The sequence below is a fragment of the Symphodus melops genome (assembly GCF_947650265.1).
Source record: "Symphodus melops genome assembly, chromosome: 14".
NCBI lineage: Eukaryota > Metazoa > Chordata > Actinopteri > Labriformes > Labridae > Symphodus > Symphodus melops.
The window spans coordinates 11115373-11134979 of NC_136704.1; the positions used below are offsets into that span (position 1 = coordinate 11115373).

Here is a 19607-nt window from a genome sequence, read left to right on the forward strand (position 1 = left end):
TCATATTTCTCTTGCACACGTTTTCTTTAGTCATTTGGAAGCACAGTGCAAATAAATAATCTTGAATGTACAAAACTAACGACACAAAAGTACTTGGAGTAGAGCCTTTGGTTTATTGCAAATTTGACAAACAGCACCAACTCTCTAAAAGGTTGATTTCCAAATGTTTCTCACTTTGCAACAAAACCTAAATCAGATGTCCACACATGTTCTCTCCATGTACTGCCACACAAAATGTACCCCTCAAGCTATCAGGAGGGAGTGAATGCATAAATGAATATTACCACAATATCATGCCTTTAGTGAAACTCTGAAACTTAAACAAGATATCCAGTGTACAGTGAACCTGTAGTTACAGAAAAAATAAAAAATCATGGAACAGTGCGCACAAGTGTATCAGTACTCTGGCTTAAAAAAAAAAAGTAATGCACAAGAATGTGAGTAACTTTGACACATCTTGAGTCTCCAAGCGCAAAGAGCACACTGACACTTTAAATAGTTGAATATAAAAATAGAACTTCAGATAAAAAGTATGAACAAGGCCTATGTACAACCAACCTGACATAAGCCCCCATGGCTAATTACAAACAGCTATCAGGAAACTTGAATAGAAAATATAAACATGACTGTTGGGTAACGTATACAGAAATGCATACAATCTCATCAGCTCATGCACCAACTACTGGCTGATATTCTTGACTATGGCGGATGAGATTGAGCTGCGGACATTGACAGGCTCCCCGTCTTTCCCTTCCAGGCTGGTGTCATTTGCAGAGGTGGAGTTGAATGCACTGTGGTTGAATTCATAATGAGCAACACCAGGCGGCATGGACCAGCCAGTCGTCGGGGGCTTGGTGGGCATTCCAGTCTGAGGTGAGCCTGAGGACCAGGAGGGGTAGCCAGCAGATCCAGCTGTAGCGCTCATAGCAGCCAAATAGAAGGCCAGGTTCTGGGGAGCGCTCTTTTTGAATGCTGCTTCCATAATGTGCTGATTGTAATGCTCCTTGTGCTGGGCTCCGCCTTCTCCCTGAAACTGGGAGACAGATAGACATAGTTCAGAATCTAATTTAGATTTATACTGACTTATACCCCCATATTACGAAAGATAGTGTGTTTCGTCCTGCCTTTAAAGTCACAACCAGGCTGTGGTTAGACCTCCAATATGGACGTGTTGCTCTATGTGCCAGTCACCGTTTCTCTGTTATTATATGAACAGGAAACCTGGGCCGCACAATACTCTGATCCCTCTTCGAGCTTACTTTTAGCCCTCTTCATCCAATTACATGCAGGTTTTATCCACAACTCTATTTAAAATGTCACCTTTTTACCTTAAGTATGAATGCTTGTAATATAAAATTGCACACTGCATATGAAACCCAGATGACTGATGGCGTCACATACTGGTTAATAGTGGCTACTTACAGATGGGAGATGTGGAGGCATGTTGTGAAAGATGGGTCCATGTGCTCTGCTTTCCTTGTTGGTGGTGTAGCGCTCTGAAACCCAGCCGTTGTCCTTCTGGTGCCTCCTTAGCTTCATTCTTCGGTTCTGAAACCACGTCTTAACCTTAAAGGCCATCATGAGATGAGATTTCATTACACATGTATATATAAACGACGTTGCCGAGCTTGTGGTTGTGCAATTTAATGTAACCCCTCACCTGTTTGTACGTCAGACTCGTCATTTCTGCCAGGTTCTTCATCTCAGCCGGGGTAAGGTACCTCTGCACGCTGAAGCGCTGAATAAGAGTACTCATCTGGCTCTCTGAGAAGGCTGCCCGCACTTTTCCTTTAGGGGTATTTGTAGAACTGGTGCTCGGACACTTTGGGGCAGCAATCGTTGCATGTGAAGAGGCAGTGTTGTTGGTGCTGTCGTGTTTGGTAATGACAAAGGTCCTTTGCTCCTGCATGAGAGAGCTGGAAATACTCTCGCATGCATCGGGGCTTCTGCTGCTCGTCTCATCATCAAGGTCTTTCTTTGACCAAAAAACGGGATCTGACTGAGGGAGACTTCCTTCTCTGCTGCTGCTTGAACTCCATGAATCTGTGAAGAGGAAACAAAAAATAGGCCTCCGGTCAGTCCAAGGCATCAGAAATCCTAAAGGCACAACCTTACAGAAAAATAAGTCTCTGCTAAAACTAAAGAAGCACACCATTAAAATGTAGAAAACCAGCGGTTTACTCATTTCTTACTTAATTCTATCGCGAGATTTCACTATTTCGTTAGGGATTTGGAAAATCAATTGGCGGGATAATTTGTCGCCCTTTAGCAAAGAAGATGGACCCGGACCACGAACCAGGTCTCATGGAGGAGTTTCTCTTTTTTAGCAGCCAGCTACATGTAAGCACCGATACATGTTTTAATTATAATAATTACATTGTGCTCACACTCTTCTTTAACTCTGCTGTTCATTTAGCTGACACTAGCCAGGTTTAAAAACACACACCTGGAGACGTGTGAGCCTCAGAGTCGCTGGTCGAGTCGCAGCCGGTCCGCCTCGCCTCGTGCGCCAGGTCATCGTAGGTAGTAGTCCGGTTCTGTCCGGCCAACAGCAGGTGGCTCGCCTGAGTGTCTCCGAGGTACACGACCCCTGAACCCTGGTAGTGACCATGGCCGTCCACGCCAAGGTCCTCTGGACTACTAGGCGGGGACTCTTCTTGGGTCCTGGTCGCGGTTGTGGCATAATAGGCCTGGGTTAGCCCGGGATTGTAATTGCTCACTTCTCCAGCCTCGGCCCAGGTGGACAGGTTCCCGTGGTTCTGCTCAGGTCCGGGTTGGTACACGAGGCCGTAGGCATAGGCATGGTAGGAAGGGTTGTAGTTGTAAGTTATCTGGGACTTCCAGTCTGCCATGGTCCAGGATCCTCTGTGGTCCGAATATAAGTAGTAAAAAAGCAGAAAAAGGTAATAAAATAAAATCTGCAGGACGAGCCTGGAGAACCGTGGTGATGGATCAACACAGTCCTGTCCGGTTTAAAAAATCCAGACCAGCTAACGTTTAAAAAGTGCGCGTGGACTCTCAGAGGAGGTTTTTTAAAGACACGAGTGGGTGTGGACATATGTGGAGGTGTTCACATCTCAGCCAATCTCTGCTCTCATCCCTCCGTGGGCGGTAATCATCCAACCAGCAGCGATTTCATTTTTACATCTTAAATATAACAGTAAAACAGTTTGAGTTGTTAGAAGTAATGAAATATCAGTCATTGTTTAATGTTTAATGTGTCCATGATACATTTGGTGATCTAAATATCCACAACTCCTCCAACTTTGTTATTTAAAGTGCAGTCTTCATATCACAGTTAAGACTATAATGCAACACAACAACTATAAATTAAATTAGGATAAGATATTTCACTATTTGAACCTTGTTTGAGTAATTTAAGTAAAGTCAAGGCTGGTCCTGTTTGATCAGATCCTGAGGCTGTAAAACTCTGACCAACAACATCAAGTAGACACTTTAATTTAATCATTTGATCAATTACTGAGTTTATTAAATTCCAGAAATTTATATTGGTTGGATAGTTTGATAGTTTAGTCCATAAGAGATATTTATAATCAATTTGAAACTCTGAGCGTTCCACTATTTGTTTGTTTAAGGGGCATACATCTTTTTGCTATGAGAAACATTTTTACACCCAAGTTAAAAAGGACTGAGCACGACTGGGAATGAAAATCAGATGAGCATATGATACATGAACTCACCCCCCAGTCTGAATTATTAAGAAGCACACTTAGCATGGAAGGTATTTAGTGCCCTTAGGATTGTTATATAAATCCCACCAACACACCATTACTAAAGAAGGCCAACCAAAAACTAACATGTCAAGTAAATAAATACCGTAAATTCCGGACTATAAGCCGCTACTTTTTTCTCACACTTCGAGCACTGCGGCTTCTACTCCGGTGCGGCTAATGCATGGATTTTTTATGGGGGACAATGAGCTTCTGCCGCAAAAACATTTGACTTCGTCACGTCGGATCTTAATATCAGTCATTTTGCGCTTCATGCACGCACCCTCATGATGGAAAACACACGGAGAAATGCATATGATGCAGCTTTCAAGTTAAAGGCGATCGACCTGGCTGTCAAAGAAGCTAACAGAGCTGCTGCACGTTAAGATGACACTGACAGCGACAACAGAGACTGAGGAAGTGAGTAATGAAGTCATTCTGAGGCAGTGAATGGATGGACTTTTTCTTGTGAAATATATTACGGTCATCTTTTTCATCAGCCGTGTTACAGACACCGTCGGCTAGGCTTCGTATTGTAACGGTTCATGTTGTAAAATCAGTAGTTGATAATATGTTCAGAATTCCGATTATGTGGAGAGTCAGTGAATGCACCAGCGAGAACGTGTTGAGTGGCTGTATGAGAGAACGCTGGGGGAGAGAGTTGGATTGTTACGGCAAGTTATGTGTTGCTCTCTGCTGTAAACGGCGTGGTCACGGCCGACAGTGATCGGGTTATTAGGGTGGTTGCCTGAAAGGCAAACCACACTACTACAATTGTTAATATTATTATTATTATATCCTAAAAACGGGCCGCGCTACTCCTCCCACAGCGTTTGCGCCACACACACAAGAAAGGTATCAAAACGACCGGCTCGGCCCCAAAAAGTGTGCTATTACTTTGTGGAAACCTCGGACACACGGTGTGGACACAAATCGAGTTTAAACGACAAAAAATTGCCCCATTGAAAATGAATGGCAAAATTTGAAATCCTAGAGTGTAACTGCCAAAAACTTCAGTTTTGGAAGCATATTTGTAAATCGCCATCCTGAAGTCATTGTTGCTCACATATATAAACAAAATACATCAAAATAAAGCTCTTAGTGTCCCCTCACTCATAAAGCAAAAAGTAAAAACATAAAATGTTTCAGTCTCCCAGGGGAGGAATTTGTTTGACAGTCACGCACCACATACACACACATTGGGCTCTCACTCTAGTGATGTCCAGAATTTCACAATTTTCACTCATGTTTTAAAATCGCCACTGTGGTCCCAGTCTGAATGTTAAATACACATAAAATATATCAAAACGTGTGCCTATTTGTGCTGTCGCTCACAGTCCAAACAGATTGGTGATACCATGTTTAGTTTTTAAGATATTTGAGGTTTTGCGAGCAGTGGTAAGCCCATTCAAATACATTGATAGAATGTTCTGGCACTCTGGCAGATCAAAGCTGAATGTCAACCAATCAGTGAGCAGCAGGTGTTCACAGATAGAGTGATGACATCATCATTTGAGTGGGACCATAGCATTGGGACAAAGTTCTGTCTTAGCTGTTAGCTGACTACAGTTAAACAGTTTTACTGCAGTATAACTCAGAAACACGTACACAGACGGCAACCACCCTCACAATTTCTGCTGGAATTGTCTAGTTAAAAGTTATTATTTGAACGCTCTCGTCGTCCTTTAACGTCCGTACGGACGCTACAGTATTTGCGGATGTTACCGGTAGCCTAGGTCTGTGTAAATAGCTCTTGTTATAGCGTGGACACCTGCGGCTTATAATCAAGTGCGGCTTATATATGTACAAATACATTTATTTACTTATTTTTAGCCGGTGCGGCTTATATCCAGGTGCGCTCAATAGTACGGAATTTACGGTACATAGATGTTATCTAAAGGCACACAATCTTCAGTGCTTTTCAAACAAACTGGAATCTGTTGAGATCCAATTATAGCATCTTTAGTTATGTTTTGATTATCTTATATTCATACACAGGATCCATTTTCCACTTTACATAGTTTTTCAATGTCACAAGTGTGATTATTACATGATGAACTACTTCTCCCTCCTTAGAGTATTTGTTTATGATAATAACTCAAACACAAATTCATTGAAGCCAGTTGATCCACTCTCTGCTTTGCAGCAACAAGTCTTTTCTGTATGTGTGTGTGTGTGTGATCAAAGATGGAGACTAGCTACAAATCCTAGCAGTCTTTCAACTTGGCTGGACATGTTGGCAAACACACTGCTCTAACCGTTATTTACATTTCTTTTCACAAAGATGACCAGATTAGCCTGCATCTTACAGTCCAGTTGGTTGTTTGTGTTCCCCCTACTCGGCTGCATAGACTTGGTAATGAGTCAGTTAGTGATGTGGTGCTACGAGAAGAGGGAGTGTGATGGCTACATTAGCATTTGCACTGATCTCTGCCTGGAAAGGGTGCGTTTGAGTGGTCTTGAATGGGCCGAGACCCTCAGAAGGATAGACGATTGTGTGGGTGTGTGTCGGGGTTGGGCAAACAGGTGTGCAGGTCATTAGCATTGGAATGTGCTCAGGGTATTACAGATTGATCTTTGATGGTAAAACACTGTAATGTGTGATATTGTGAGTTCTTTAAATCACAGTTAAAAAAAGGAGCTTCTGGTAGTCGATTATTACAGTCAATAATAGTTGTATGTCTTTGCCATCAACAAAAGTTGGAAGGTGTTTAACTTTTCCAAAATCTCAAACAGCAAACCAATGACATGCTGGATGTTAAAGTATCTCAAAAACAAATGCTGAAAAAGACAGTGTATGGTCTAAAATAGGACAAGTGATATTATCAGACTAGTGACGATGAAGTGAGTTGGGTTGTCAGTCGTTGTTATTTAGGGCGTGAAGTGCAAGACAAGAAATGTGTGAATAAGATGAGTACTCAGCACACAGCTCAGCTCATGGGAACTCTTTTACAAACTCTTTTACAAACCAGCCTACAATCACAAACAGGCAATCCTTACATCGATTTTGATTTTAAGGATATGTAAAGTATATTGTCTAAAATTCAGTCAGGGCTGTTTCATATAATTCAGGTAAAGTGAAAAAATACATCTGTAAAGGTAAACAATTTAGAAATATAAGCTAAATTATCAAAAGTCAAACTTTTCAACAGAAACTTGTTTCCCATGAATGATTATTTAATTTCTGGAATTAAAACAATTGTGATAATCACGATGGAAAATTATCACTACAACTCTTGGTCAGATAAAACATCCTGATAAAGCAAAAAGCACAAAGGGTATGGGAATTAAACACACCACTGTTTAAAAGGCAATACAATTCAACATTACCCACCACTAAATATTTTAAAATGATAGAGTTAAGTTGACACCATAAACAGTAGTCGAGTTGTGAAAAAATTACTGGGGGAATGGTAATTTTTTTCACCTATTAAAAAATCTGCATTTCGATGCTACTTATGAAGGATTTTGTATCGCTGAATTGGCCTGAATGTAAGGGGATTGCTGTGGAATAGCCTGCATTAGAATTAAACAAGACCTGTTGAAATGGAGGCTTTATAAAGCCTATCTGTGAGGCAAAGGTGATGCCAGCACCTCACAAAGAAGCCTTAGCAAATAATTGTAGTACAGAAGAAGTTTTTTCATGCAAACTAGGCCTATACAAAACAAAATATAGGATCAATTTAACATGACAGACCAAACAAACAAAATGAGTCCTTTCTATTTTATTCAATTTTGACAATGAACTGGTGGAAATAGAAGAGAACCTTGTTAAATTATCTTGCTTGCCAAAGTATGGTTCCTTAACGATATATTAGACAGCAGGCTGAGTAAACATCAATAGAAATGCTTATGAACATGAAAGAATGTAGACTGTATAGTGCTGGACTCATTTTACCTGTTGGTCAACACAATTATTTTCCATTTATGATGTTTGGTTATCTACAGTAATTATCCTTAATGTAAGAGAAAACCGCCCACATTGCAGCAACAGCACTTCAGGTTCAGTCCAGAAAGACAGAATGTAGACCTCCAATAGGCCTATAGAATAAAACACATTCACTGTCTACTGGAGGCCCTGGCTTGCTGTAGGCCAAAGAAGCAGAGACCCCAGAAAGTGGGAATTGGAGAGGAGTTCATCTAAGTGTACTTGATGACACTACATCATGTAACAGTACAGTTATTGATTATTTTATAACATAATTGAATATTAAAAAAACAAGTAAATTGTAAGTAAACAGTTATTGATTATTTGATAACATAATTTAATATAAAAAAAACAAGTAAATTTCAAATTTCAAACTAGGTGTTGTAGTATAATCAAGAGGAGTTCATCAATGTGTACTGTGAGTTTGATTGCACTACAGCATGTTATAGTAAAGTTGTTCATTTTACTATCTAATTTAGAGATAGAAAATTACTAAAATGGCATTAAGGCACATTTCCCAAAGCCATGTGCTGTAGTTTGTACAGAATGAAGACATTTATTCATGATAGGGTTTTTTTACACTGCAGTTTAGAAAAGGGATGTTATTGAAAATTATTTACATTTAAAAATCCTCAAAAGTATGTAAAAGTATTATATTTCCAAACTAATCAATGTAGTATAAACAACGAGAGATCACATGTGTAAAATGATTTTGGTGACACTGCTACGCTTCTGTGTGAAGCTTTTAATATTGTATCTTTTTTTAGTGTTGGAATTTGCAGACGGTCCCTGCGCATTCTAGCCACAGTCGGCTCCCAATAGAGGCCAATACAATTACCCAAGCGTGGAGGTCGGCTCTTTATTGAGGAAAATCGGGTTGTAGCTTGCAGTCCACCTTGCTGTGATTCTAAAGAGGTGTCAGTTCTGTAAAAGCAATGTTCCGCTGGTGATTTATGGGTCCGGGAAAGCCGAATCTGTGAATATCTCTCTAACTTTACCTAAGCGTTTCGTGCCCCTATCCCCAGATTTTATTAGACTGTTTTTTCGCTCAACATGCCTAACATTTTCTGTTGATTAAATTATTTTATATAAACTAAGCCTATTTATGATTTATATTTCCATACAACATGTACTGTAAAATGAAAGTAATGGAGATGGGGGATGAGACTTTTACTGGGGGGACGATATAGATCGATTTTTTTAAGGGAAGCGCCGTCCACCCCCTCGCCCCCCCTCAACTCGACTACTGACCATAACAGTTTCATAGCATTATACTAATGTAAATCATTGCAGTAGCTCAGCTTTGTGTATGACAGAATTCATTTCAGACAGTCTACTATTTAAAATGTAAAATCTAATAAATGTAATTGAAGTTATAATAATATCAAATATATGCAATTGGACGTATGATACTAAAATCTTACATGCAGAGGTGTTGAAGTTTAATTTAGAATATTTTTCAAATGATCGTGAAGTTGCTCCAGCGTCTTTCCACTCATTGTGAACGGATGCATCATGTCCTCCTCTCCGCTAGCCGGCGCTCTGTTTGTGTACTCGTCACAGTGAACGAGGCCGGTCTCTTTAACTGAACTCACATGGAACTCCGGGCCGGTTCTGCTCCGCGTGCTGGCAGTTTTTAACGAACCCGTTTGCTGCTCGAGCCTGTCACAGTAACGTTTCAGTTAAAAACTTCCGTCGTCTTCTCCGTTACAGCTTCTTTAAGGAGAAAGTCAACGTGTCAGCGCTGAAAGCTGTCCACGGAGGCGTTTTGTTTACATATTTGACAGGTGTAGGTATCACGCCACGAAAGAAAGGACAACTTATTTATCTATCTTGGCTTAATTTAAACATTAAGGTTACCGTTAACGGTCAAAACAGTTCACACGAAACTAAACGCTGAGCTGTCGAGATGACAGAGGAACTTGAGCACATCCTTTCACAGCTGACACAGCCGGACAACGCAGTCATTCAGCAGGTAACTACAAACTTTAAACTTTTTACTAAAACGTTTTTAGACGGTAGCCGTGAAAACTAACGGTTTATGTTGTAGGATGAGGCTAACTGCCAATGTAACGAATTTTAACGGTTTTAACTTTCAATGTTTGTCATCTGCCAGTTAATCTCTACATCAGCATAGAGGAAAATAAATGACATTTTAAGGTCTCTTTATGTATAAAGGCAAAAAAAAACTGGCTTCACTACTATAGGGTTCTGTTGAAGATTAGATTTGACTAAATGAGACTGAGGACAGATTGTTTGCTTTAGGGGCTGCTTGTCAGTGTAGTTTGGATTTTTAACGTTTTTTTCTTAACAAAGGGAGGTGATTGGAGTTTCTCATCATGTTGGTTGTGCTGTTTGTGTAGTTCCCTGTCTTCCTTTTTTCATATTTGCACATAGTTTTTGTCTCGTCTTTTATCTTCTCTCACCTCTTTCATTTTCTGTCTCGAGTAAGCCAAAATGCTTTCCACACATCTGATTTAAAAGCCTTCTGAGTTTCAAAGGCTTGCTCTGCAGCTGCCGTCTTTTGCTGCTGACGCTCACCATATTGCATAGTTTTTCAGTGTGCCGATGTGAACCTTGACCCCTTTGAATCAATTTTATGATTGATTGTTACATCCCTGATAAAAGAAAAGTTTGATGCGAGAAGAACAATAACGTGTTTGTGGTGACAGTCCTCTTAACACATTCTGTTTTATCTCCTTTTAGGCCACAGCCCAGCTGAAACAGGCTTTCAAAAACCCAGGGATTATACCAGCGCTGTGTTCCGTCATGAGTAGCTCCCAAAACCCGCAGGTACTTTGTTGTAACTGAGAGAGAGGAAGAGATTGTCGGTGTCAACACTCACCACTTCTCACCACAAATCTTTCACTGATTTCTCAGAATCGTCAGTCGGCTGCCGTGATGCTGAGGTTCAGAGTGAAGAAACACTGGAAGAAGATCAGCCCCAGTGACAGGGAGAGGTTTGTCATTCACTTTTTGCTGGATAATTGGACATTTATGTTCACACTACACAAAGTTGATGTCATGAACATTGGGTGGAAGTGTAATAATTGTTTTATTTCCCCCACAAAGCCTCAAGGTGGTGGTGTTGCAGGCCTTCATGCAGGAAACAGAGTAAGCTTTTATTGTCTGTACACTGATAAAGAGTTAGTCCAAATCATCCAGCTGTCTTCTGTCGGTGTAAATTACAGTTACTTTTGGACAGAACTGTGTTGGGGAAGTCCTTCATGTCCCTTTAAGTCCCAGAGTCTTTTCTCTTGCAGGCACACAGTGCAGCACTCGCTCTCCCAGCTGTGTGCTGTGATGGTTAAACATGAGACACCGGACAGCTGGCCCGCTCTACTCCAGCTGCTCAATCAGTCCACCAAGAGCAGCAACCCGAATGACAGACAGGTATCGTTTGATTTCTAAAAAACAAACCAGTAATGTTTGTAATAAGTCTCAAGGCCTTTGACACTGAGTCCGTTTTTTTTTTTTTTTTTCAGATTTTAAATCTGTAATCCAAAAAAAAAAAAAAAAAAAACATTACACACAGACACCTTGTACACTGAGCCCGCTGCGTTTATTTTTACATTCATTGTGAAAATACGCTGCATAAGACGTAATGTGTCACGTTATAACACAGTCAGGGTCAGGCTGTGAAGTGGAGGACATCAGTGGTCCAGTTTGATGCGCTGACTACACACACACGCACACACACACACACACACACACACACACACACACACACGTGAGCACACTCGGTTCAATCACCTCTTTACCCATTTTGTTCTCTTAAAAAGGAAAGTGGCCTGTCTGAATGCTAATAGAAGTTACAAGATACAAGTTGGAATGATTCATTTATCAATGGTTTCTCTTTGTCAGTAAAAGCATTGAAAGTGAACTCTCTGTCCTTCCAACAGATTGGCCTTCTGCTGCTGAACAAGGTGATTGAGTCCAACCCAGAGCCTTTCAAGCCTCACTACTGCCAGCTGCTGCAGCTGTTCAGCACTGTGCTCCAGGACCACAGCAACCCGACCGCCCTGTACTACTGCATCCTCTCCCTCACAGCCATCACCGCCTACACTGGCACAGAGGAGATGGTGAGGCTGTCTTACTGTAGCCATGACATGTTGACATTTTCTGTTAGAGCCTAGATGTTTTTAAAAACATGGATTCATCAACTTTTTAGAAACCAAAGATGAAGTTTATATGGTACCGCAGTCTTCAGTGGCATGAGCATGCTGAAGACACTTTGAGATGCTAACGTGACGTTTTGCTGCCTTACAGAACCAGATGCGTCAGATCATTCCAGGTTTGATTGTCGCTCTGAAACATCTAATCAAGGCAGATCAGGTAAGTTCACGTGTTAAAGTCAAAACGAGTTGATGTTTTTGCGATGAATGGTTTTTAATAGCTATCTGTGTGTTTGTTTACAGGACAAAGCTAGTGAGGCCATGGAGGTGTTCAATGAGCTCATGGAGAGCGAGGTGTCCATTATAGTCCCTCATATCGCTGACATGGTCCGCTTCTGTTTGGAGGTGGGAACTCAGTGTGTGTCCTTCATGTTTTTAATGATGTTTTCTTCTGAACTGCAAGATTTAATTTTTGTGGCGTCTCGAAATGTTTGTTTCAGGTGGGTGGGGACATCACTCTGATCGACTCCTTGCGTGTGAAAGCACTCTCTTGCATCATCTTTCTGATCAAGCTGAAGAGCAAGGTAAAGTCCCCCCCCCCAATCGGCTGCTGTCAGATCACCTTCACTCCCCCTGTCATATTAAAACGTTTACCTCCTGAGACTAGTGTTTCCCTCACATACTATGCAGGTCTCCCAGGTTCATTCAGAGCTGACTCAGTATATAAAAACGGCTCGCACAGATGGCCTAGTGGTTAGGTTATGTGTTGTGTACACACGAGGCAGACGGCCCGGGTTCGAGTCCGACCTGTCCTTGTGGAAAAGAAAATCCAAAAATCCTTAAAAAGTACACACAGCTCATTTCAAAAGTTAAATGTTGCATAATTTACTTTAACACACTATTCAGATCTGGAGAATTTGCATAAGTCGATTTAAATTCAAACAATAGAAGTCAGAATGTACTTTCAGCTCTCTGTCTACCGTCACTTACTCGGCTCGGTTAAAACCCTTCGATGCACAACATGGGTCAAAAGTGACCCGGCTGTGTTTTTTTTTTGTCTATATCTTTGCCATATATTAATTTTACTATTCAGTATTCCTCAATGAACTTGTTTTTGATCATCACAAAACTTTATTTTGTTTTTCACTTTTTTGCTTTTTGAATAAAAATCCTTTTTGTATCACTACCCCCTCTAATACACAACATGGGTCAAAGCATACAAAGCATAGCCTGTGTATCAAAGGGTTAAGGAATATTGTTTTGAAAAACATCAGCAGAGGTCTCGATCTTTCTCTCTTCTATGTAGACGGTGCTGAAGCAGAAGCTCCTGAATCCCATCCTGCAGGCCATTTTCCCTGTGCTGGTAGCGGCGCCCCCACCTGGTGAGCAAGATCCTGACGATGAGGAGGATGAGAGTGGAGATGGCACCGACAGTGACAATCCCAAACACTGTGCTGCTCAGGTGGGGAATGTTATTTGTGTCAGTATTTGTTCTACAATATTGAAAAATCTCGCCTTCTCACCTCTCTGAACTGTTTTTGTCTTCTGTCCAGATTATAGACACCATGGCCCTCCATATGCCTCCTGAGAAACTTTTTCAACAACTGGTTAGTCACCTTTAGGCCTTTTTTTTAACGATGAGAGGACTTTCTGCACATTGTCTTTTCTTGGCTGTCGTGTTTGTCTCTAACAAGTAGTTAAACGATGCATCTCAGAGGGTGACTTCAAAGAAATGTGAAGGTTTGAATCATTAAAGGAACCTGAATAAGCCCCCCCCCCCCCCCCCCCCCCCGCCCCCCTGTGTTCTAGATGCCCCTCACTCATGCCTGCCTTGCCAGTGAAAACCCCTACCAGAAGAAGGGCGGGCTCCTGTGTCTCGCTGTGCTGGCTGAAGGATGTGCTGACTACATACGCACCAAGTTTGTGAAAACAAATACCTGCTTCTCTCTCTCTCTCTCTCTCTCTTTCTCTCTCTCTCTCTTTCTCTCTCTCTCTCTCTCTCTCTCTTATATTTATATATATATATATATATATATATTTATATATATATATATATATTCACATATTTGTTGTGTTGAAGGATGCTGTCATCAGTGCTGCAGACGGTGTGTCAGAGTCTTTCTGACAGTAATCAGGTGGTTCGCAGTGCCGGCCTCTTTGCTCTTGGACAGTTCTCTGAACATTTACAGGTTAGTCCACCTCTACCTGATTCATATTTTATACTTTTTTTTTTTTTTTTAGGAGTGCAGTTTTTTTACATATGAAAATGGTAAAAAACAAAAGACCCTGTTCTTCACTTGTTGACTTTGCTCACTTCCTTCCAGCCTGAAGTCAGCAAGTACTGTGCAGAGTTGATGCCTTTGCTGCTAGGCTACCTCTCCTCCTTGAACCAGGCCAATGTCAGCCATGTTACCAAGGCTTTTTATGCCTTAGAGAACTTTATGGAGAACCTGGGTGAGTCCCAAAACAACGTGTACAAAACAAGCATCTACCACCGCAAGAAAATCAATCTGTTATGCACACTATGTTTCCTCTGATCTGTAAAACATTGTTGAGCTCAGACCATTGTTATCTGTTTATTATGAAATCGAATTCTATGTACTTTATCACTGAGGGAAATTCTGGTTACACACACACACACACACACACACACACACACACACACACACACAGGACTTGCAATAGTGGAGAGCTGTCAGAGTTGGGCTGCAGAGAGCGCACCGGAGCGATTGTGGATTAAGTGCCTGGCTCAAGGGCACCTCGGCAGTACTCGGAACGTGCCCTGGCCGCCCCAACATATTCAGCATACTAAATGTCCTCTTTTGTGTTTTTTTTAAAAACATTTTTTATTTGCACCTCAGGAGCAGATATTGAGCCTTACCTGCCCACCCTGATGGAAACAATGCTGTCTGCCCTCAACAACACAGACAACCTGAAAATTAAAGAGCTGGCTGTCTCTGCCATCGGGGCCATCGGTAAGAAGCCTCCAAACATCTGAGCAAAGGCCTGCACAGGAAGCGCACATTCTGCTCTTCTGTTCAAAATCCTCAAATGAAGTTTCAGATCTTTTCAGTTTTTCTCTTTGAATCATTAAAAACAGATTTAGTCAACATCCAACATAACGGATCATTTGAGCCTCAGTTTGTGATTCTTGAGGTTTCTGAGCCCGAGCAGGAAGAAAGGCTGAATAAATGGTGTCTCTGCTTTGATCAAATAAAACAGCCAATGCTGCCAAGGAGCTGCTGGTTCCCTACTTTCCACCAGTTATTGAAAGCCTGAAGGGCTTCTTGACCACCACCACAGAGGAGATGAGGTCGCTGCAGACTCAGTCCTTGGGTAGGTGAACCCTTTCTTTTCTAACGACACACTTTCAGCTCTGTTTCCTAAAGACAGCGTGAATGATGGAGGTATGTCGTCTCCAGATACTCTGTCAGTGCTCGCCCGGACCGTCGGTAAAGATGTCTTCAGTCCTCTTGCTGCCGAGTGTGTTCAGCTGGGCCTTAACCTCACTGACACCATCGATGACCCCGACTTGAGGCGCTGCACGTATGTTACTTCGGTGTTTCATTACAAACATGTATCCACAAAAAAAAGATGATAAATGTAACCGTCTCCCTGCACCTCCCTCCATCAGGTACAGTCTGTACTCTGCTGTATCCACAGTTAGTCCAGAGTGTCTGACTCCTCACCTCACCGCCGTTACCACCGTTATGCTGCTCGCCCTCAAATCCAATGAAGGGATAACAGTATGAAGCTTAAAAGCATCTCTGACATCTACACGTTGACCAAAGTCTGAATGAAAACATGACGTCTTCCCGCCCTCTCTCGTCTCATCCAGGCTCACCTCGAGGAAGACAAGACGTTCGTCCTGCTGGATGAAGACGACGACGACGACCACGAAGAGAAAGCTGGCGATGAAATTCTGGAGGAGGAAGCCGACACGGATGTTCATGACGTCGCCGGGTGCGTCGCATGTTCGTCGTGAACACATGTGGACCGAAGCTGCTTGACCAAACGGCTGCTCACACTCTGACTCATTCTGCTGTGTTAGGTTCAGTGTGGAGAACGCCTACATCGACGAGAAGGAAGACGCCTGTGAGGCCCTGGGAGAGATTGCCTTCAGCACTGGGTAAACATAAACACTCGCACTGTGCGACAGCCGTCAGTCATTAGATCTGTGGTTGTCTCCACAAATATGACCGTGACACTGGAAGGAATAGAAATGAATGCTGCCTTTCTCCCCGGCAGTGCTGCCTTCCAGCCCTTCCTGGAGTCCAGCTTCCAGCAGGTTTACGAGATGAGAGATGTGAGTAATGGTGTCGTCCCTCTCTGCCTCATGATGTGTAAAGAAGACTGTGTGCATGCATGTCGTCCCTACAGCTCTGTGTCTGGATGGAGATTTGAACTCTCCTAACTTTTATTTTGGCCTGAAGTCCCTTTAAATGATCAATCAAAGTTTATTTCTAGAGCACATTTAAAAACAACCTTGGTTGACCAAAGTGCTGTACAGGCAGAAGTCACACTATTAAAAAAAAAAAGACAAAAACAATTAAAATACAATAAATAGGAAAATGAAATAAAAAGATGTCCAAATGCTCAGTTTGTATTAAAAGCCAAAGCAAAGAGTTGGGTTTTTAGCGGTGATTTGAAATTGTCAATGGTTGGAGCAGTTTTTATTTTAACAGGTAGGGCGTTCCAAAGAGAGGGAGCAGCCACAGCAAAGGCTCTGTCACCCCGGGTTTTCTGCCGGCACCTTGGAACATCTAGCGGCATCTGATTAGATGATCTCATCGCTCTGACAGGAGCATTGACAGTCAGCAGTTCAGACACATATTGCGGCGCATTAAGAGATTTAAAAACAAGTCATAAAATCTTAAACTGGATCCTAAAAACAACTGGAAGCCAGTGAAGAGAGGCCAGGACAGGTGTGATGTGATCATAAAGTCTCTTATGATAGACAGTACAGCTACTGTTTCTTAATTTAAAAAAAAAGGTCCAGTTGTTTTGATTGTGCCTAATCTGATGCATCATCCTTCTTTCTTTCTTTTTTTTTTTGGCTGACACTCTTTCTCAGTACACCATCAATCCTGAGGATTGGTGTTGCGTATTTCTCTTCACATGTCCTTGTGTATTGTGCAATAACTCGACGCATTTTCGATCCTCTCCTAATCTTCTCTTCGTCTAGTATCCCCACGAGGACGTCCGCAGGGCGGCACTGGGAGCCATGGGCCAGTTTTGCCGATCTCAGTTCATCGTTTGGAAGGACAATCCCACTGAGGCCAACCACCAGGGTAAAGAGGGGGGGAGCTAATGTACTGACGGATCATTTAGTTAATGCAGCTGATTTAGTAAGCTTGTGTGAAAGAGTATGTGTATTATGCCAAACTTAGTGCACAGCACGTTGGTTTAAACGTGCTGTCTAAATAAAGTGGACTCACATTTCCTTCATCTTGTCCTCTCTTGTCTTCTGTCCCTCCCTCAGCCCTGCTCAAGCTGCTGGACGTGGTGCTGGCTTGCTTTGTGGAAACTGTGCAAACGGAGCCCGAGCGCCAAGTTGTAATGGGCGTGTTGGAAGCCTTGAACAATGTCATGAAAACGTGCAAAGAGCAGGTTTTCAAAAACCCTTCGCGCCTTAAAGAGATCAGCCATCTCATCCGCGACGTCCTGAAGAAGAAGGTAAGCTAAGGAGAGGACTTGATGGGGGGGGGGGGGGGGGGGGTTCTCTTTTACATGGGAAACCAAAACGTCTGTCCATCTGGTCCTATGGGAATGTGCTGCTATAGTTTATTAGCACTGCTGGTTTGTGAATATTGTTGTGAAGAAGCGTTAATGATGAGGGCTTTCTGTCTGTTCAGACGGTCTGTCAGGATGGAGGAGGTGATGAAGCTGAGGATGAAGACCAGCAGGTTGGCTCCTCTCCTACACATCACATTTACATTCACCAGGCTGTTGACGCGATACGTTCCGGAGTGTCCCCGGAGGCCTCGTTTCTCCTCATCAAGCGTGTCCGCTGACTGTCTCCTTCCTTTTCAGGCGGAGTATGATGCCATGCTCCAGGAGTTTGCCGGGGAAGGCATTCCCCTGGTGGCCTCTTCCGTACCCGCAGACAGCTTTGCTCCTTTCCTCAACGACCTGCTTCCTCTCATCATGAGCAAAGCGGTGAGTGTTAGCCTACTGAGAGCAACAGAGGCTGAATTATTCAGACAAGACTGGACAGGAGCACTTTGTAAAAAAACCCAACTCCTTTTATCATCAGTTGTTCTGCCTTCCTGATTGCATTCCTTAAATGCTTTGTTGATACATCAGCGTGTTTGTACAGTCCAAACCTTGAACTATAAATCTGGATAATGTTTATAAACATTTCCTTAAGTGCTCTGATTCATTTTCTGTTTGTTTTAAAGAAACCGACATGCACCGTAGCAGACCGGTCCTTCTCTTTGGGTACGATTGGAGAAATCCTGCAGGCCCTGGTGAGTGTGTCGGGAGGCCAGGGAGTGGCAGGCAGACTGTCCAATCGTCTGCTCCCTGTGCTCGTCGCCGGAGTAAGGGACAGCGACCCCGAAGTTCGGAACAACAGCGTGTTCGGACTGGGATGTCTGGCTCAGTCCGCTGGATCCATCGTCGTATCGTATCCTTCTGACTCGTGTGTGTGTGTGTGTGTGTGTGTGTGCGTTGGTAAATGTGTATTAGGAGGACATTTCATATGAATACATGCCACACTAAAAGGAAATTTTGAAAAAATTCTAAAGATGTAGAGGTGTTTCTATAGGTCCCTAGACCCTAAAAACCCCAAAAAACACAGATGTCCGTTTAATACACAATAACATGATTTTGTGTATAATCTGTGTATCGCCACAGCACCCCCTATATCTGGGTTCTTGTAATTGCAGGCCTCATGAATATTCACACAGTGTGTATTATTCTGAGCCTCTGATTGGCTGTCTGCCCGGAAGGTCCTGTTAATTCTTACACTGTCCTTCTAATTCATTTGCGGCTATTTACACAGGATGAGTAAGCAATGTGATTACTCTCTTTGCTAAAAAACTGGAGATTTTATAAAGGTTAGTTGGGTGCCTCAACCCAACCTTTTGTCTAACCTTAACCAAGACTAGATGGATGGATGGATGGGTGGATAGACAGACAGACAGACAGACAGACAGACAGACAGACAGACAGACAGACAGACAGACAGACAGACAGACAGATACTTTATTGATCCCGAGGGAAATTCAAGTGATATAATATGCCTAAACCTAACCTTTGTAACCTCTATCAAGAGGATTTTACAGCTAAAGCTCAAGTTACAGGTTGAAGCCTGGTTTATACTTCTGCATCAAATCAACACTGAACTCTATGCCATAGACAACATGTCTGTCTTCGCGTACGCCGCTGTAACTACATGTCAAGGCGAAGCACTGTGATAGGATCGTATTTCTACTGTTTCGCACAGTGATCCCCACCATTTGCCTGGTGGGCAAATTGCATCGCGACCAAACAAGACAAGGAGAGACACTGAAGCCCAAACGGTTCATGACAGAGTCTAGGCTATTGCATAACCTATGCATTGACATGAAACTGAAGTATAAACCAGGCTTTAACTTGGTAAGATCAACTGGAGAAATGAAACACAAAGCCTTTGTTTGGACCTAGTATTAACATTAATTTTTTGAGACTGGATCACAAGCGGACAGCTTTAAATACAGGTGTGGACACACTTAATGCATCTTGAACGTGCATCGTGCCAAAAGCCAGTCTGAGCCATCTGTATCTGTATGCAGTACAGTAAACCTCCATGGGGCCTGGGCCACATGAGGGACAGCCTGCTTTGCTAAG

At 42.5% G+C, this 19607-nt stretch overlaps 2 protein-coding genes across 3 annotated transcripts in view; one reads left to right on the forward strand and one right to left on the reverse strand.

The window, feature by feature from the left end:
• Positions 1 to 90: 90 nt before the first annotated feature.
• Positions 91 to 3085, reverse strand: nanog (nanog homeobox). The gene is made up of 4 exons (XM_079361040.1): positions 2447 to 3085; positions 1661 to 2043; positions 1423 to 1566; positions 91 to 1033 (listed from the first exon to the last, which is right to left on the reverse strand). Exons 1-4 carry the CDS (start codon positions 2850 to 2852, stop codon positions 680 to 682), a joined length of 1287 nt encoding a protein of 428 aa, XP_079217166.1. The 5' UTR covers positions 2853 to 3085; the 3' UTR covers positions 91 to 679.
• ipo4 (importin 4) overlaps positions 2238 to 19607 on the forward strand; it is a 26159-nt gene continuing 8789 nt past the window's right edge. Inside the window, exons 1-26 of one of the 2 annotated variants that reach the window (XM_079361038.1) lie at positions 2238 to 2340; positions 10366 to 10452; positions 10540 to 10619; positions 10732 to 10773; positions 10923 to 11052; positions 11562 to 11741; positions 11929 to 11994; positions 12078 to 12179; positions 12275 to 12358; positions 13081 to 13236; positions 13328 to 13381; positions 13584 to 13693; positions 13855 to 13963; positions 14099 to 14228; positions 14636 to 14749; positions 14997 to 15110; positions 15197 to 15320; positions 15409 to 15520; positions 15613 to 15737; positions 15826 to 15903; positions 16023 to 16080; positions 16960 to 17065; positions 17257 to 17450; positions 17630 to 17680; positions 17808 to 17933; positions 18176 to 18402. In XM_079361038.1, the coding sequence (XP_079217164.1) occupies positions 2278 to 2340; positions 10366 to 10452; positions 10540 to 10619; positions 10732 to 10773; positions 10923 to 11052; positions 11562 to 11741; positions 11929 to 11994; positions 12078 to 12179; positions 12275 to 12358; positions 13081 to 13236; positions 13328 to 13381; positions 13584 to 13693; positions 13855 to 13963; positions 14099 to 14228; positions 14636 to 14749; positions 14997 to 15110; positions 15197 to 15320; positions 15409 to 15520; positions 15613 to 15737; positions 15826 to 15903; positions 16023 to 16080; positions 16960 to 17065; positions 17257 to 17450; positions 17630 to 17680; positions 17808 to 17933; positions 18176 to 18402 (2822 nt within the window). In that variant the 5' untranslated portion in view covers positions 2238 to 2277. Of the gene's footprint in view, positions 2341 to 9252; positions 9635 to 10365; positions 10453 to 10539; positions 10620 to 10731; positions 10774 to 10922; positions 11053 to 11561; positions 11742 to 11928; positions 11995 to 12077; positions 12180 to 12274; positions 12359 to 13080; positions 13237 to 13327; positions 13382 to 13583; positions 13694 to 13854; positions 13964 to 14098; positions 14229 to 14635; positions 14750 to 14996; positions 15111 to 15196; positions 15321 to 15408; positions 15521 to 15612; positions 15738 to 15825; positions 15904 to 16022; positions 16081 to 16959; positions 17066 to 17256; positions 17451 to 17629; positions 17681 to 17807; positions 17934 to 18175; positions 18403 to 19607 lie in introns of those variants that run through there. The other variant, XM_079361037.1, reaches the window with a different exon arrangement.

Bases quoted from the DNA above. Each gene is read 5' to 3' on its own strand.
- nanog (XM_079361040.1), bottom strand. From the start codon at position 2,852: ATGGCAGACTGGAAGTCCCAGATAACTTACAACTACAACCCTTCCTAC. The intron at 1,567-1,660 runs GTGAGGGGTTAC...ATGGCCTTTAAG, and splicing joins CGAGTCTGACGTACAAACAG to GTTAAGACGTGGTTTCAGAA. The intron at 1,034-1,422 runs GTAAGTAGCCAC...TCTGTCTCCCAG, and splicing joins TGCCTCCACATCTCCCATCT to TTTCAGGGAGAAGGCGGAGC.